We start from the raw sequence: 14,065 nt of genomic DNA on the forward strand, positions 1-14,065 counted from the left end.
AATCTTTTGTGTATGTCAAGGATCTTCAAACGAGGAAGACGTTCGATGAAGAAGAAAGATGTGGCAACATGTACATCTTCAAAGAAGATCCCTTGACTGCTTGAGCTACATTGGATAGTCACTCGAAACCTGAGTCCTCTGTGTGTATTTTCAGTATTTCAAAGTTCAGTCACTCAAATGTTTAGCATAGTAGGTTAGGTCATTGTGGTGGAGTTTTTCTTGAAAGACTAGTTTCAAATAAATTGTTACCCAAATCTGTCTTTGGTGAAGAGTCTTGTGATAGTCTCTGTCCTAGTTGTCAAGTTTGTAAGAGTTATGTTTTGCCAATTAATTCATATAATAAAAGAGCTTTGAGACCTTTTGATATTGTTCATTTTGATGTATGGGGACCATCTCCATTTTCTTCCTCTTTTGGTAGCAAATATTATGTATCATTTATTGATGACTATTCTCGTTATTCTTGAATATTTTTCTTAAAGCATAAGTCTAATGTTTTTTGTGTGTTTAAAACCTTTTAGGCATATGTTCGCACTCAATTTTCATCAAATATTCTAAATCTTCAGTGTGATGGTGGTCGTGAATATTCGTCAAAGGAATTTGTTGAATTTTTATAGAATAATGAAATTGGTTGAAGAGTTTCATACCTGTGAACACCTTAACAAAATGGCATTATTGAAAGAAAGCATTGTCATATTGTAGAGAGTGTGATATTCATGATTCATGAGTAAAGTTCCCATAAAGTTATGAACTGAGGCATTTCATACAGTTGTATATGTCATAAACAGCTTGCCTATAAAACTTTTGCAGAACAATTCTCCTTATTTTATGCTATACGGGAAGCGCCAAAATTATTATGAGTTAAAGGCATTTGGATGTGTGTGTCATGTTCATGTGGACAGCCAACTGAGAAACAAGTTTCAAGATAAAGCCCATGTTTGTCGTTTTGTTGGATATGATGATGATTACAAAGGTTACATGTGCTATGATTCTAAGTCAAGCAGAATTAAAATATCTAGAAATGTTGTGTTTGATAAGTGCAACTTTTCTAATGATTAGTGCAACTATTATGTTTTGCAGGACAAGAATAATATTGAAGTATATCATCGTTGGCTGGATAATAGCCTATTTTCAGCCATGAATGATAGGGTGCAACAGCCAAATCTTTTTCCTGATCAAAGCCAAGATGCCTTAGAAGATCTACCAGATGAATTGGATTGTGACATACAAACCAATTCAGGCAATGTAGAAAGTACATCAGGAAGATTCAAAGAGGGATGCATTTATACAAGGCGTAATCAAAGCCAACCGGTTCTGCAAGAACAACCATTGTCAGATAAAGAGAGACAATTTCAATCAATAAGAAGATCAAGCAGGGTGAGACATCCGATTGAAAGATGGGTGAGTTATGAAAATTTCAAGATAGATTTTCAGTGCTTCCTTACTCAAATCGAACAATAGCAAGAACCCAAAACATTTCAGCATAGTGCAATCAAATAGGTGGATAGAAGCTATGAATGAAAAAATGCAAGCCTTGCATGAATGTCAGACATGAGAGATAGTGAAAAGAGAGATAGTGAAAAGACCGCCTGATAAAAATATAGTTGGTTCGAAATGGGTGTATAAAATAAAATATAAACTCGATGGAATTATCGAGAGATATAAAGCTCGCCTAATAGCAAAAGGATTCACTCAGGCAGTATGGGCATGATTCTGATGAGACCTTCAGTCTTGTTGTCAAAATAGATATTATATGGAGCATCCTTTCTCTAGGAGTTGACAATGGGTGGCAACTAAGTTAGTTGGATTTAAAGAATGTGTTTTTACATGGGCATCTTGAGGAGGAAGTTTATATGGAGCAACCATTAGGGTATAGTGAAAATGATAAAAAAAACTCATATTTGCAGGTTAAAAAAGCTATTTATGGTCTGAAGCAAGCTTCAAGGTCTTGGTTTGAGAGTTTTTAGGTTGCAATTCAAAGGCTAAGGTTTTACTTGGTCTCCATTAGATCATTCATATTTCATTTACAAAGGTAATTTTATCATTGTGTTACTAATTTATGTTGATGATATAATTGTTACTAGCATTTGTAGTGAACATACTGAAGAAGTGAAGAGGTTCTTGAAAAAAAAATTAAGATGAAAGATCTTGGTCTGTTATGGTATTTTCTTGGGATAGAGGTAGACCGGCAAATTGATTCTCTTATTTTAACTCAGCAAAAATACACGTTGAATCTCCTAAATAAAATGGGTATGAAAGATTGTAAACCTGCTGCAACTCCAATTCTCATTCATCAAAGAATGGGCACAAATGAAGGAGAATTGTTTCATGACCCAACATAGTTCAGAAGCATATTTGGAATGCTGCAATATCTCACTTTCACTGGTCCAAATATTGTTTTTGCTGTTAATCAGGTGTCACAATTCATGCATCAACCTAGAATATCACATATGAAGGGTGTGAAAAGAATTTTAAGATATTTAAAGGACACTACTGGAGATGGCTTGCAGTACAGAAATAGGGCACCACATGAAGAGAGGCTAAATATCAGTATGATTTGGGAGAAGTCCTCAACAAGTCACTCTTGTTGTGTGATAATCAAGGAGCTATCAAGATTTCAGTAAATCCCATTCAACATGGAAAGACAAAATATATTAACATTGATCAACATTTTATTCGTCAAAAAGTGAAGGATCGGGAGATTGAGACCAACTATATCTGCACTGACGACCAAGTGGCTGACTTGTTCACTAAAGGCCTTAAAAGAACAGGTTTTGGTATTTAAGAAGCAAGTTGTCCATGGTTGTTAGGGAGGCTATTAGAGTGTGAGGTTTGAGGTAGTCGGATCTGGATCTTGATTCAGATCCATATCACTTGCATCACTGTTCATGACGTTACTGTTCACTTCTCCTAGTTCCCTATTGTATTTTATTATATATTGTATTCCTAAAATACCCTTTATTAGTATTATTGTATTTTATGTTAATAAGGGTGTTTTAGTAAAGATGTATTTTAGTGTAAAGTGAATATAAATAGTCACAATGAGGCATGATTTTTCCATATTGGGAATCATGAGAGTTCAGCCCAAACTTTTCTCGTCTTCTTTCTCTCTGCAGAAACTTTAGAAAACCTAAATCTAACAGTACACTGGAGAGAAAAGGTAAGAGGAGCTTGGGTTATCAAGGCCATCCTAAATCCTATCACAAGGACACGTCATAATGGTCTTGTGCCATGGATGACACACGCAAACGTGAAACGCGATGCAGTTATGACCATGACACGTGGTTGACCAAGTTTGACTTGGTCAACCATGTGTCAGGGCTCTCAAGGTCAATTTCAACCTTTTTTAGGCTAAAAAAAAAGGAAAAGAGAGGCATTTGATCGAAACCCTACAGAGTGCCTCTCTCTTAGGCCCTCTCGGCTCTCGCCCGAGTTACTTCTCTCGGCCTTTCCTCTATTGCAATGAACCAGCAACAGCAATCTCCGCCCCTCCAGCCAAAGATAGCATACCAGTCAGGAAGGTGGGCGGCTGGCGGTGCTACTGCTATAAGTACCTCTCTCTCTCTCTCTCTCTCTCTCTCTCTCTCTCTCTCTCTCTCTCTCTCTCTCTCTCTCTCTCTCTCTCTCTCTCTCTCCTGGGAAGGCTTAAATGCTCCCAATCTTTCAGACAAGTCTCATTTTCCCTCTTTCTCAGTCTCTTTGACTCTCTCTGTCTATGAGGACTGAAAAGGGGGAGGAAGAGGGTTGGATCATTGAAAAAGAACCTTAATTCCTAGGTTTTGATGGAGATTTTAGTTGTGTAGTGCATAAGCTAAATGGGTTACCCTAAATCCCTAATATATTTTTCATATTTTGTTGATTGTTCATTTGTTGCAGAGAAGGACCATCAAAATTTTGGGATGTAAATGCAGAAGATTTTGATTTAGACGGACAGCATGAGTTGCTTATCTTGAACATGAATTCAGATGGGTTGATTCTTCCATTATCTCTAGATATAGGCTGCCATCAAGAAGCTGATGGTGGAAATGAAGAATTTGAAGAAGCAACATTTTGAACTCTAATATGGTCTATTTGATTAGAAAATATTCAAAAAGACTTTCTTGTTATTCACTCAATCCTATGACTCTTGAGACTGCACTTATGACATGATTGATGAATGATGGTTATGGCTTAGTAGTTATTTTAAACTTTGAATCATGTTCTTATTAATTGTTTCTTGTTAATGTTTAATGAATGATAAGTTAGAAATTTAGAACTTTTTGCATAGTTTGCAATTATTTTTGGTACACGCACACACACACACACACGTCCTCGTGTCCTATTTTTTAAATTTTTTCTCGAATCAGTGCAATTCATTTTCCACTTATTTTTTTATAAGCCAGCCAAAAGTAAACTTTTATTAAGAATAGACAAAATATGGTACTAATGTTCATCTTTCTTTTGAAAGTACTCATTTGCTATTGCAAGATCAAAAGCAACTACAGAGTTGAGAATTATTTTCACCTGGGTGAAGGATTGTAAAGTTGATTGAAGTTATAGCTCTAGATAGGAAGGAATGGAAAAAAGGACTCATAAAGCCGACCCCATGTAGTTGGGATAAGGCATCATGATGATGATGAGATATAAAATACAAGATGGGGATTAAATGCATGAGAATCAACAAAAAAAGTAGTTACCTACTTCTAGAAGTTAGACACACTAACACATACCACTCAGATATTGTCTCTTGATTTAGGGTTGCAAATGGACAGCCTTATTTTTGGAAGTTCAAGCATTCCTATCTAATCAAAGGAACAACTACATAAATTTGAACCATCTCCAGCGGTTCAAGCATTTATATCCAATGTTTAATCCAAGAGCCAAGGGAATGACCTTGGTGATCTGACTATCCTCCCATTCCCTCTATCCAAGCCTGAAGGTTTTTCATGCTAGCTGATTTTCCACTTACAAAATAGAATTGACATGATGACATTGATCACTGATAAATTTGAGGTTCAGCACTTAAGCAGGCAAATAGCTACAAAGATTTGTATGGGCTGCTAGAATGTGCTCCCTGAAGTACTTTGACTCAGCAATCAGCATGATAGGTTTCATAGTGGGATTTGGCAATTACAACATTGCAAAGCTGCTTTCTCACATTTGTCTGTTAGATAAAATAACCCAATACCTAAAAATTTTAAATACTAGGGCAGCAAAGTGAATATAAATCATGATTTCATCTTAATGCAGACACTACTGAACTTCTAGTGCACATCTCTTGCCCAGCCCAATCTATAAGCAATAACAAGCACTACATCATATGGCTAAATGCATAAGACTAGGTCACATTTGATCTGAATATATCAGTGATTTAGTTGTAAAAATTAAGCAAAGTCGTACAATGAGTTAAAATGATATGTTCAACAGTATCTTGATACAATTACAAATAATATCACCAGATGAAGACACTGACAGCATTTGATGGTCATGGTAAACAATGAGTTCCTTTCCAGTAATAATCTATGCAACTCAACATATTTCAGATGCCTGCAGTTATAAGAAGCATAATAATGAGGGGAAAGTATTTGGCACCCTCGTGGGTAAGGAACCACCTAGCTGGAATTCATAGTGGGAGGTTGTCTTGACAAAATCTACCAGATGGATGTGTTAAGCATGGTCAAAATAGTAGGAATCCACTCTTGGATCATATTGTTGCAACCTAAAAATAGGATTTTATGAGGGTTAAAATTTTGGTACATTGTAGGCTGTTCATTTTTCAAACCCTGCAAAATCTTACATACATGTTAGAATAACATGACCCAAGAACTGATTTCTACTAACCCAAACATGTAGATCACATCTGGAGGGCCAGATTGGAAAAAACATCAAAAGATTAAAAATATTATAGTTTTTTACTAGGGGGTTCCTTTCCAATGCGGATAGCAAACATTAACCTCAATAATGATACCAGACATCATCTTCAACTTAGAAAAGACGGCACCACATAGCAATGAAAAACAGAGGCAAGTCAAACAGCCATACGTCTTCCTTAGCTTTGTCATTTTCATCCGTGTCTTCAACCTCAGTACTATTACCGTATAATCCACTCAACCATTCTTTAGCTGATGTTACGAGCGTGTATACCATTGCCATACCAAGATTCTCAGATGCCTATAATATATAGCACAAAACACAGAAAAACTTCAACATCAATGTGAAAATATAGCAAATCAAATATGTATCTGTACCTTAGATGCTTTTCTTATTACAATATGAAATCCTATGAAATCACTAAGATATTGATTGTTATGAAATCCTGCCATATGGATTGTTAAGAATTGGATATGCAATTATTTGCCTACACCACTAACATAATGAAGATAAGACAGAAAACCAAGAATTTGCACAAACTTCATTGAGGGGAAGAAAAACACTACATACATAACAAGGAAAATGATGACTTGTCTGGTAAGCTTCATTAAGACCCACATATCATTCGTGTACTACACATTTAGCAATAAACTTTGGATATGCAAATAAACAATATCTACAAGAAATAGAAACAGCATGCAGATTTAAAATATTGGCTTACCATGAACCAGACAACAAAACCTCGGGAAACCACAGGGTAGGACATGATAACTATCCGCATATAATCAAATCTTGAACATAGGCTGGATCCTTAAATGGGAATGCAGGACTACCATTCTATATCAAATAAGTGCACTATCATGTACATCAAACAAGAGTACATTTGTCAACATTAGTAACATAGAACACCATACATTCTCTAGAAGAGCCCAAGTGACAAAGAAACACCAATGTCACTAAGCAAAATAACTGTGGCCTGTTCCTAGTGAAGCTTGTAAAATTAATAGTTGACAACAGGATTCAATATGCAGCAGAATGTGCACTGCTTGCCAATATGGCAAGTTGTATCTGAGAATCATCAGTCAGTTTGACTTGGATAAGCTAGTCCATTTCTATTTTCTACATTTCAGTAGTTTAATTGGAATCATTTCTTTAATGCAACTTTTGTATCTGGACCATTTTGCAATATTTTATGGTATTAAAAGATGAAAGCGCTGAATACCCATGTCCAAGAGAGTCATTGGCTCCTAATGACCTTTTGTCTTTGCCACATGGATACGGCTAAGGATACATGGATACATTTATCTTTATGGAGTTTCCAATATGACTTTGTATACAAAGGGATATGGGGGAGTAAAAATGGAGTATCTGTGTGACATAGCCTCTTGTGAGGTATGGCCTATATGTATCTTTATTTATTTACTTAACCTTAATTATTCATTAGAGATAATAATAACAAGCACTGTTTACAACAATACAAGGCTGCCACTCATGAGTGGCATCCATGCCTGTTGGCAAAATATATAGAAAAGTATTACAGTGCTAAGTTGCTAATAATATCGCCACTGCTGATGGTTCGCTACTGATATTTGATCCACACAAACTGTTTTATTACATATACCTACTATACAACCAGTGATGCTAAAATCGATTTGAATTGAATCGACATCAAAATGCATTGATGCAGTGCTAGATTGAGCATCCTGGAAAATCAAATGATTTTCCTCAAAATCACCAGAATCGGCCTAAATAGGGCCGTTTCAGGACATGAATTGATGCCCTTTTTCTTTTATCTTTCAATGCATGTAATGCCCGCCTTTCCGGGCACACCTGACCCACCAGAAACCAGCTTTGACCTCCACTGGAGCCTTGCCATGACCCCATCGAAACTCACTCTGGCCCCATCCATGCTGATCCTCTCTCTCTCTCTCTCTCTCTCTCTCTCTCTCTCTCTCTCTCTCTCTCTCTCTGACCTCAAAATCAAAAGTAAGTGCTACTGTTTTCTTTTTGGGGCCTCCCTGAGCCATTTGTCTACAAAATTCAGTGTTGTCATTACCAAATGTAAACATTTAGGGCACGCTTGGAAGCAAAAAAGATGTAGGAAAAGTGATGCCAAATGGAAAATCCGTACGGATTTTCCAACCCTTCCAAACGAGAGAGACTTTTTCGCTAAGAGAGTTTTTCTTAAAAGTCCACTTTTTGATTGGAAACATTCCTCTGAGGGGTGGAAGAATGTTTCCTACGAAGAGAATTTATTTTTACACTCACCACAACCATGAGATGATCGAGGCGATAGATGCCTTGATCGGAGCTTGACCAGAGCAGTTGAACAACTCCAATCAATGGTCCAGAACCTGAATCATAGTGTGGACATGTTGACTCGCGAAAGCACCAACCTAAAACGATGTGATAACCATCAAGCTCACCTGAGTCAAATAGGCCCTCGGGATCATGTAAATTGCATCTTTTGTGATGGGGTGGGCTATTCTGTGAAAGAATGCCATCTTAAAAAAGGTCACGACAAGAGACAGCTGGTCGCGCAAGGCCTGAAGGACAAAACTTCCTCCGTAAGAGGTTCTTATGATATACCTGGCACTTTGACCTTATCCCCTCTTCCTCTACGCAAGGTTAGGCAAATAGAGAATGCTAGGATCTTGATGCTTTTTAAAGAGTCGACGAACTCTTATCCGATGAGTTTTAACCTTTTGTAAAATCAACCAGCAATGCTGAGTTTTTGTAAAATGCTTCGTAGTATATATAAATACTGCTTTACTTGTTTACCACGATTATTTTAAAAATTCCGACTTACACATCCTTTGGTGCGAATAAAGGATGACATGAAGTACAAATGGTGAATCGTCTGACGAATGGTCTGAACAACGAGGATTCGTCATGGACTCCCTCAGCACCCTAGCCAACGCAATTCAAAGTCAAGTTCATTCTCAGAGGGATCAGGCTGCAACTACTGAGGTGAACCATCACCAAGGCATAATTACTTACGAAATTTTTTGAAACTAGATCCCACGACCTTCGTTGGAAAGGTCGATCCAGAGCTCGCCGAAAACTAGGTTAAGGAGACCGAGCGAGCTTTTTAGGTACTGTCGGTACCTGAAGAAAAGAAGACAATTTTTGGTACTTATCGGCTTAAAGATAATGCCCGAAAATGGTGGGACGCGACCCGGGTTATCCATTTTCCAGGAGCGACAGTTATCACTTTGGAAGCTTTCTGCAGTGCCTTTCTAGCAAACTCTTTTCCCCCACATGCGCGGAACAAAAAGAAAGAAATTTTTTTAGTTATGCCAAGGTAACTCGAGTCTGGTGGATTGTACCACAAGGTTTCAAAACTTGAAACGATACTACCCGAGCCTGTTCGAAGATGATCACGAGCGGGCCAGAAAATTCATTCGAAAACTAAAGGACTCTGTCATCGGGTCCTGACCAGTATGTCCTCAACTTTCTCTACAGCAGTGGCGACAATCACCCTTTTAAATGATATTAAGAGCGAGTTAAGGGTGGACAAGACAAAAAGTCTCTTGGGAATGGTAGAGGCAACAAGCGACAACTTGCTGATGGCAAAATGCAGGGACCCCCATTCAAGAGGCAAAATCAAGATAGAAAAATCGAGCCACAACAACAGTCAAATCAATCATGCACAAAGTGCAACTATGTTCATCTTGGACAACTGTGCTCTCGAGACACTGGAGGTTGTCTATACTTCGAGAAGATGGGACACTACGTTCGAGAATGTCGAAAGAAAGCGGCAGATTAGCAGAGACGAACCTCAGTTAAAGGTTAGCAGCAACAACAACCTCAACAACCACAAAGAGAAGTGTTTGGCCGCATTTATGCCACCATGACCGAACAAGTAGAGGATAGCGAATAGAAACTCTAATAATCGTACGTTAAGACTTTTTGTGATTCAGTACAAATTTTGCCAGGCAAAAGTTCATCAATGAAATCACGTATAAATTTTGTTCAACCGAGTAATTAGCCCAAAAACTTTTCTCAGAAACTCATTGCGAGTTGTCTTGATCACTTTAAGAGCTTATATGTTTAGGTTCACACACACGTTATGCATCCTCGTTAAACCCCCATTAACTTAGACTACGATCTTTATAGATAACCTTTGAAGAAAATTTCGAGGACGAAATTCTTTTAAGAGGGGTAGATTGTAAGACTCATGCTTTAACAAAAAAAAAATTGGTTTTTGATCCAGGTTGGATCTGACGGGATCCAACCCGGATTTGGGTCCACATCGCCCCCCACCCCATATTCTATTTAAACTCCACAAGGGGGGTTCTTTTTAACGCAACCCTTGAACACCCTTCTTCTCCCCCCCTTCGCCGGAGCCCCTCCTCACGCCAGCGCAACCCCGATCCCTTGTCGGAATCCCCCCTCTCGTCTTCTTTTTCCTCACGTCGAACTACGACCAGATTCCCTCTCTTCCCTCACCTGAGCCACCCTCCCGTCTCCCTCTCTTTCCTCGACCTCCCCCCCCCCCCCCCCCCCCTCAGGTACGAATGTCTCTCTCTCTCTCTCAACCCTGCTCAAGCCAGGTTAGGCCCTCATGTTTGCCGCCTGCACCATGCGTCCAACAGCTTCCATAGCAAGGTAGCATGCCATGAGCTTCTGGCCTACGGTAGCTCCTCAGTGCCTTTGGCTATTCGTCATTGGGTGGCAACCTCTGGTGGACCCTTGTCAGGTCTCTCTCTCTCTTTCTACCAGACAGAGGAAGAGGGCCATCCTCTGTCTATTCCTCTTCGGTTATGGCCGGGCGCCACCCACCTACGCCTTGCCTTCTTCTTCATCTCTGCTCCTTGCTGGTGTTGCCTCTCCCTCTGTTTTTCGAAAGCAGCAGTAGCCGAACGATTGTTGCTCTTTCGCTGCCCTCATCAAGGCAGAGAGGGTGTCAAACACCCTCTTCTCCTTCTTGTATTGTTTAGGCAGAGGCAAAGTGCATAGCTCTCTTCCACCTCCTCTCCTCGTTGGCTAGCGGTGGCAGCCACTGCCTCCGGCAGTGGCCTAGCTGCTAACTCGCATCACCCCTACCTCCCTTCCATTCCTCTTCCTCGTCGTTGTTTCCTACCAGACGAGAGAGGAGGGAGAACCCCCTTGTTGCTCCCCTCTCGACTTCCTGCCACCGGGTGGACCAAGGGTCGACCCCCCCTTGTCCCCTTTTTGTTCCAAGACCGACTCTGTTTGACCGAGCCGGCTTGGTCGTGGATCTCGTTCCACGTAAACCGAGTCAAAACTCGGTTTCCTTGAAATCAAGCTTGACTCAGCTCATTTGTATCGAGCTCGGTTCTTTTTTCAAAATGTATACATCTTGGGTAACTCCTTGCCAAGTTGTGCACCGAGTTGCGAACGAATCTGAGCCAACTCAGTTATTTTGTTAGTCGAGTCACACGAGGTAGCCGCTTTAAGCCCGACTCGGTTTAGTCATCCCGAGCAAGGTTCATATTCAACCCTAACGACGCGATGATCGCCTCTTTTCGCCAAAAAATGGTTTTATAACATCGTTCTTTTTCGCAGCATGATAAAATACCTTTTAGCGCACCACATCGACACAACAGACGAGACACATTTACCGAGACACGAACCCTTAAAAACCTATGCTCAGAATCGTTAGCAAGTCTGACCATCTCTGAGGTAGGGAAAAGATGCATAAGAGAGCAAATGATGAAATACTTCTAACTAAGTACGTATTAATATATATATATATATATATATATATATATATATATATATATATATTCATATATATATATGTATGCTTTTAACTCAAGGATGTAGTTTTGCGTATTCTTGTCCATTTAAAATTATGTTATTTACTTTGGCACAACGCTGTTATGTACACAAGCTACTGCTTATGCAATTTATTTGGTCGATGTATGGTTTCGTACATCATGCACTGCTTACGCAATTTATTTGGCCGACGTACGGTTTCATACATCATGCACTGCTTACGCAATTTATTTGGCCGATGTACGATTTTATGCATCGCGCATTGCTTACGCAATTTATTTAGCCATTGTACGGTTTCGTACATCGTGCATCGCTTATGTAGTTTATTTAGCTTGATGTGTGGTTTTACACATCGAGTCTTGTTTTATATCATTTATTTTGCCTGCACTGTAATGTACTGAGGCTTATGCTTTGATATATATATATAACTGTGTAAAGTACACAATTTTGCATACTTCGGCCTACCTTGTATTACGTTTGCATTTAAAGACGCAAAATTGTGCATCCTCGCCAAGTCTCTAATTTCAAAAGGGTTTTCACATGCGAGATTTCAAAGTTCGTATTAATCGTTGTCTTAAAAAGCAAAACAAGTATTTAGTGTTTGTATATTTGCAACCGAGTCTTTCCCTCAAACCTACGTAACGAAAAGGCTTCGACTATGCAGCCCTAAGTGGTACGTACGTTTGGTCTTTTGTTTTGGCATCCGAAATGACTTGGATATTCTCGGCCTAAAGCACGGAATTGAAAATTTCTAAATGATGTTGAGGTTTCTTGCTGAGAAACCAATATCCCTCTCATCGTAGTGGTACTATCAGACATGCACAACATGTTAGTACTACGATGATTGGATGAGAGGTTTATGGTAATCACGTAGCGTGCAAATGCACAATGGTACGAGCGGCAATCGGGGTTGCCGAGAAACGGAGGCCGTCGGCCTGCGGGCAGCCGGAGAGAGGCGAGCAGGGGAGGAGAAAGGAGGTGGAACAGGGGGGAAAAGGGCTGGTCGGGGGCGGTGGTGCTGTCGCCGGTGGTTGTGCTCGCCGGTGGCTGTGCTCGCCGGCGGCGGCGGGTCGGGAAAGGCAACGAGAGGGAGAGGGCTGCGGCGCAGGTGGTTCTGCCCCCTCGTCGACGGCGGGCTGAGGTATATGAATTTGCTCTTTTAGACAAATTGGTAATTTCCCGATTGCTTACCAGGGCCCTTATTTTCTTCTGAGCCAATGGCGTGGGGTGAAGCTGAGGAAGAATTTATGTCAAATGATTTTAAAAATTAATTAGAGACCAATATCTTACCGTTGGATTAAAACAAATAATTACACCAAATATCTTGTGCCAATACACCTCAACAAAATGGATTAAAATAGACATATAGTAGAAATCACTACAACTCTATTTATTTCAAAACATGTTCCAAAAGAATTTTGGGTCAAGGCGTCACTTACCGTTGTATATCTCATAAACTGGGTCCCTTCTACTAAACTTCAAAATATCTCTCCTTTTAGAAAACTTTACAAAACTTCCCTTGATTATTTTAGATTAAGGGCTTTTTGATGTAAATGATTTGTTCCTACACACAAAAATGATAAGTTATCACCTAAAGCTATACCTTGTACTTTTCTTGGTTATGGTGAAAACTAAAAAAGATTTAGATGCTACGATTTCAAAAATGCTAAACTTTATATTTCAAGGAATGTATCATTTATAGAAAAAGATAGTTTCTTTGATCAAAATGTGCCTAAAAAAGATAATGACTACTCTTTTTTGTTAGAATTGCTTTCTAAATGCAATCATGAATCTTTCAGTAATGATACTATTAACGAAGAACCTCAACTCAATATCCAAGGTGGTACAAATAATGATATATACATAAGTGAACTTATGGATATAGTAGGAGAGCTATGTCACAGGGATTCGGCTAGCAGGGTGCCGCACCCGTGTCGACGCGACTCGACGCGGGTGTGGGTGCGGTCAACCCGACCCTGAGTGCGTTGACAGCACCCAGGGTCATTTTTGTCCTTTTTTTTGGATTTTTTTTAAAAAAAAATATTTTGGCCTATGAAATGGGCTGCGGAATTTAAAAAAAAAAAAAACTTTGGGGGGGGGGGGGGGGGCGCTGCCCCCCTATAACCCCCCGCCCGCTGACCGCGCAGCGGGGCCCGCGCCGGGGGGAGCCCCCCGGACCCCCCTTCGTGCAAGGGCAAAAACAATGAATCAGGCTCCACAACTCATCACTTTCATCTTTAGGGAGAACCATATAAGATAAAAAAAATGGTAAAAAGTAAGTTGGGCATAAATGTCATGGACCTTAACAGCTACCATAGATTCATACATATAGACTATACATGATATATATATATATATATTTTTTACATTTTTGCCCCTGCCACACCCTCGCACCCAGGTTTTTTGGAAGTGACGAATCCCCGCACCCGCACCCATGTGACATAGTAGGAGAGGAAATGATAGGCATCCTAGT

The 14,065-nt window shown here is 39.7% G+C and overlaps 1 protein-coding gene across 1 annotated transcript in view; it reads right to left on the bottom strand.

The window, feature by feature from the left end:
- Window positions 1-14,065, bottom strand: part of LOC149830050 (Ubiquitin-conjugating enzyme family protein) — a 48,073-nt gene that overhangs the window by 14,095 nt on the left and 19,913 nt on the right. The window contains exon 7 of the mRNA XM_090015692.1: window positions 6,019-6,147. Within this exon, the coding sequence (XP_089871818.1) occupies window positions 6,019-6,147 (129 nt within the window). The remainder of the gene's footprint in view (window positions 1-6,018; window positions 6,148-14,065) is intronic.

Source organism: Nuphar pumila, chromosome 8 (genome assembly GCF_984573655.1).
Source record: "Nuphar pumila chromosome 8, dmNupPumi1.hap1.1, whole genome shotgun sequence".
Classification (NCBI taxonomy): Eukaryota; Viridiplantae; Streptophyta; class Magnoliopsida; order Nymphaeales; family Nymphaeaceae; genus Nuphar; species Nuphar pumila.